General features: G+C 43.7%; 1 protein-coding gene across 1 annotated transcript in view; it reads right to left on the bottom strand.

Moving 5' to 3' along the window:
- The window catches only part of DOCK8 (dedicator of cytokinesis 8), a 200976-nt gene that overhangs the window by 54117 nt on the left and 141483 nt on the right, over positions 1–5376 (bottom strand). Inside the window, 1 exon segment of the mRNA XM_015565032.1 lies at positions 3639–3734. Within this exon segment, the coding sequence (XP_015420518.1) occupies positions 3639–3734 (96 nt within the window).

Genomic DNA, 5376 nt, shown 5'->3' with positions numbered 1-5376 from the left:
GAACAATCTGAACAGCAACTATAGAAAAAAATTAAAAACCAGGAGGAGAGCCTAAGGGAGCTTTGGGACAATGCAAAACGAAATAACATACATATAATAGGGTTGCCAGAAGGACAAGAATAGAAGCAAAAATTAGAAAATTTATTTGAAGAAATAATGACAGAAATCTTCCCCTCCCTGGTGAAAGAAGTAGACTTACAATTCCAGGAAGCACAGAGAACCCTAAACAAAAGGAATCCAAAGAGGACCTCACCAAGATACATCATAATTAAAATGCCAAGAGCAAAAGACAAAGAGAGAATCCTAAAAGCAGCAAGAGAAAGAAACTCAGTTACCTGCACGGGAGTACCCATACAACTGCCAGCTGATTTCTCAACAGAAATTTTGCAGGCCATAAGGAAATGGCAAGAAATACTCAAAGTGATGAATAGGAAGGATCTACAACCAAGATTACTTTACCCAAAGCTATCCTCTAGGCCAGTGGTCGCCAACCTTTCAGACCTCACAGACTAACCGTGTTCCACGGACCACCGGTTGACAACCGCTGCTCCAAAGGTTTCCTTAAACCAGTGGTTGCCAACCTTTCGGACCTCACATACCACCAATGGCCCACGGACCACCGGCTGGCGACGGCTGTCCTGGATTACAGGTAGATGGCAAAGCCAATGCTGCAATAACCTGAGCTTGGTGAACATTTATGTCGGTAGGAGAAGGTTGGTGGTGGTATCACACAGGAGAGCTGGGTTTGAAGGAATGGCCTCAGCTTGGGAGGGGGTCTGTTTCCTGGGGTAGCCATCAGAACTGGGGGTGCCTGTGGTTTTCCTTTCAGATCCTGCAGGAAACCCTGTGTGTGCAAGCCATTCCTCTATCCTCAGTTTTCTCACCCATGAAATCCGTTGTTGGGTTCTCAAACATGACTGTGCAGCAGGATCCCCTGGAGGGCTTGTGAGGACCCAGACTGCTGGGTCCACCCCCAGAGTTTTGGATTCAGACTCAGTGAGCCTGGGGCAGGACCTGGGAATTTGCATTTCTAACAAGTTCCTGCTGGCACTGCTGGCCTGGGGACCTCTGTTAGAGATCCAATGCCTAGTCGGTATTTAAACTCCTTTCTGGATTGGACAGTTGTGTTTTTAATGCTCCCACTATGGCTTTGTGGGAAGCAGGATGGGCTGGGTTTATGAGCAGATCAGCTGCAGTAGAAGGCGTAGTGGCATCAGCCTGAACTCACAACTTCTAACTTCTGACGTTCCAGGGTCAATGCTTGAAAAGTCCTCAGCTCCACTTTATGTCCACACTTCCCTTCAAGTCACCTGACTGCTCGAGAGCAAATGGTAATTTTTATACCTTTTGTGCCTTTCCCATTCCCTCGTTTATCTGGCTACTTGTTAATGCTTTTGACAAGTTTTGATGGAACGAAGTTCAAGACTAAAGGTAAGTGACCAATTCACCTCAGTTTGCCTGAGCCTGTCATGGTCTTAAAATGAAATTCCTGTATCCCAGGGACCCCCTCAGTCCTGGGCAAACTGGGATGGTTGGTCAACCTAACTAATGACAAAAATAGGCATTTTCTATGGATTTCATTTATCTAATGACCACAAAACCTAGAAGAAAGGCAGGTGAAGTTACTGTTTATCATTTTGTGGGTAAGAAAGATAAAATTTGAAGACCCTAATATCACACCTTAGAGCACTGGCTTATGTAGAAGGTAAGTTTTAAGTCCAACACCTAAAGCAAAAAGCTGATTATAGCAAAGATTGCCCTTGACTAAGCCTTAAATTACCCACAATGTACAGAATGCATGTAACCCAATTTATTAATTCTCATGGACATTGAAATCTGAGAGTTACTCAGCTATACTAAAAGGGGACAAATGGAGAGTCCATGTGCAGATGTCTGGGGATTCTAACTATTTACATCCCTGGCCGGTTCTGGTGATGAATGGAGAATGCCGAATGAAGCTAGTCAGTGGGTTCCACTCATTCTGCCAGGCAAGTCAAACCTTTATAATTTTAATACACATTTGTTTGCTGTTGGGAGTCTTAAGGGAAGCTTTCCCACCTGGAGAGGCATGAGGTGAGTGTTAGTCTGGCAGGTGGTCTAAGTGCGCACATGATGTAACGTGGTTACACATGTGTTGGGAGTCTTAAGGGAAGCTTTCCCACCTGAAGAGGCACGAGGTGAGTGTTAGTCTGGCGGTGGTCTAAGTGCGCACATGATGTAATGTGGTTACACACGATCTTCCCACTGTAGGAGAGAGAACACTCTACCGGCTTTAAAGGGAACCTCCAGAAAGTAGGTCAGCTTGACTGGCTGAGTCTTATGGCAAGAACAGATTAGAGAGCGATTACTGCTTCTTAAAGAATTGATGCTGCTCACCGGGGAACAGTATTACAGGAACACCTTGCTCCCGAGGTTACAGGAAGTAGCCAAGCAGCTGGACCCTGTTTGCTCAGCTCCTAAGGAAACACACCGGCTAAACTTCCCTCGGAAATGAAATTATCTCATTGACCAGAAGCCACGTTAAAACGAAGCAAGTACAAAACCTGATAATGACTGCGCCTGGGAGAAATCAGCCCTGCCTTGAGGTTGTCAGGCTGTAGGAAAATCATGGTTTCAAGAAGGAAAATGGTCCCTGTCACTAGTCACTGCAAAGCTCAAAGCTAAGTTTTAGAGTAAGTGAAGAGTTTACTTTCAGCACCGACCCATATCTTACTGGAAATATTGGGTGAACATTTTGTAAAGTAGATGATTGTCTAAAGCAGCAGTTCGCAACCTGTGGGTCGCGACCCCTTTGGGGGTCGAACGACCCTTTCACAGGAGTTGCCTAAATACATCCTGCATATCAGATATTTACATTACGATTCCTAACAGTAGCAATATTATAGTTATGAAGTAGCAAAAAAAATAATTTTATAGTTGGGGGTCACCACAACATGAAGAACTGTATTAAAGGGCCGCGGCAATAGGAAGGTTGAGAACCACTGCCTTAACATAAGTAGCTACTATAAACATGAGAATCTTGGGTGCATGGCAGAGGAGGAAAGCTGGGACAGACAGTTTTCCCCCTCCACCTCTGGGCCACAGTCAGGGACTACGATCAGAGAATTTTGTTAATATAAGGAGTTCTGGTGAGCAGTTTAACCGCTTGTAAAGTCTCTGAACTCACAGGGAAGGGTGATTAGAAAGAGTTATGAGAAAGCATTTCATAGTTCCTTAATATATGTACTGTTAAAATAACTGATGCCACATTATTGCCACGTACTTTGGTGGAGGATGAACTGTCCCCATCTCTCCTTCTCTTAAAAAAAAAAAAGCTAATGCAGTGGTTCTCAAAGTGTGGTCCCTGGACCAGCATCAGCTAGGGGCTTAGTAGAAATGCAAATTCTTGGGCCCCACTTCAGATCTACCAAATCAGAAGTTCTGGGGAGAGGGCCCAGCAATCAATTTTAACAGGCCGCCCAGGCATATCTGATGCATGGTAAGTTGGAGAACCATTGAGTTAGTAGGTAATTACCTGGTCAAAAAATGGGGGATAAGGACAGGGCCCCAAAGATGTGTGTGTGTGTGTGTGTGTGTGTGTGTGTGTGTGTCTGTGTGAAGGGTGGGAAATATTGTCCTCACACTGCCCTGCTCAGTACCTTTTTGCTGGTTGGCCTTGGGGCTCCGGTTGCACTCGGAACATCATTATTGCCAGAGCTATAGTAAGACATCCGGTTGCAGTTGCGATCAGCAATCTGAAATACACAAACCACCACTCATCAGGCAACCAACAGTGGTTCACTGGCAAGGTGAGCCAGGGGCTGGGAAATCACCACCTCCAAATTCCTTTTTAATGTATGTTCTACTTTTACCCTGGTTACAAAGGTAAAACGATTGTTTACATAAATAGAAAACAAAGCAAAAGAAGGTAAAGTTACACCTAGTTCTACTTGCGCCTGAGACGACCACTGACCACAGTTTGGTGTGTAGTTACTTACAGTGAAACCTAGTTAAGTACCAGGGGTGCTTACTAGTAATAGTCCCTTCAACAGTCTCAGTCTGTGACTTTATTGGGAGAGCAGGAAAAATATGTATGGGAACAGTGCCTCTCCGTGGGTTGGGATGGTACTGTAACTAGCCTCCTCAGCACTGTAAGAAATCGTCAAAAACCACTTCGGACAAACTTTTCTCCCCTTACTACAAAAAATTAGGAAAGTCTTAACCTACTCTACATAGAATTTAGTATTTTCACTTTTATTACAGAAAACCGTTATGAGTAAGGCTGTCAGTGATAACTATAGATCGCATCTCCCGTGGGCAATCAGAGGGACCATAAATATGAGGTTGAACCATGGTGTGCTGGCAAATGTTTAGCCACCAGCTCTTGGGGGTGGAGAAGGGGAGCCTGAATTGTAGCATTTGCCAATTTCTGTGCTGTACCTTCTTCCATTGTGGCTGATTTCAAGTTAACACGATGGCTTTGAGCATAACATTGAGAAGAGATGTGCAGTAGCAAACCATTATATAGTATTTCCACCAAACAGATACAACAGACATAACCTCAAGAACACAGTAGAATAATTAGGAAGGGATAAGGTTTGAGTGCTGCATTTGTGAAGTGGAATAATTTTAGATTTACGGATAAGTTGCAAGGGTGGTACAGAGTTCTAGTACACCCTTCGCCAGGTTCCATTAATGTTAATATCTTACATAACTATGGTACATTTGTCAAAACTAAGAAATTAACCTTGGCACATTACTATTAACTAGGCCACAGATTTTATTTGGATTTCTTCAGCTTTTTTACTAATGTCCTGTTTCTGTTCCAGGGTACAACCCAGGAGACCACCCTGCATTTAGATTACCTCTGTTTTTACTATAACTTATTTAATTTTTATTTTATATAATTTAATTTTTAAAAAAATATTTTTTATTGATTTTTTACAGAGAGGAAGGGAGAGGGATAGAGAGTTAGAAACATCGATGAGAGAGAAACACTGATCAGCTGCCTCCTGCATACCCCCCACTGGGTATGTGTCCGCAACTAAGGTACATGCCCTTGACTGGAATCGAACCTGGGACCCTTTAGTCCCTAGGCCCATGCTCTATCCACTGAGCCAAACTGGTCAGGGCAAATTTTTAGGATTTTTTAAAACATGTTATTAAACACAGACATTATTAAAAATTAAATTATAGCACTGACCGGTTTGGCTCAGTGGACAGAGCGCCAGCCTGCAAAAAGGGTCCCGGGTTCAATTCCAGTCAAGGGCATGTACCTTGGTTGCAGGCACATCCCCAGTGGGGGGTGTGCAGGAGGCAGCTGATCGATGTTTCTCTCTCATCGATGTTTCTAACTCTCTATCCCTCTCCCTTCCTCTCTGTAAAAAAAATCAATAA

Source organism: Myotis davidii, unplaced genomic scaffold, assembly GCF_000327345.1.
Source record: "Myotis davidii unplaced genomic scaffold, ASM32734v1 scaffold616, whole genome shotgun sequence".
NCBI lineage: Eukaryota > Metazoa > Chordata > Mammalia > Chiroptera > Vespertilionidae > Myotis > Myotis davidii.
The sequence above is the reverse complement of the archived record's forward strand: the minus strand, read 5'-3'. Positions and strand labels throughout refer to the sequence as shown.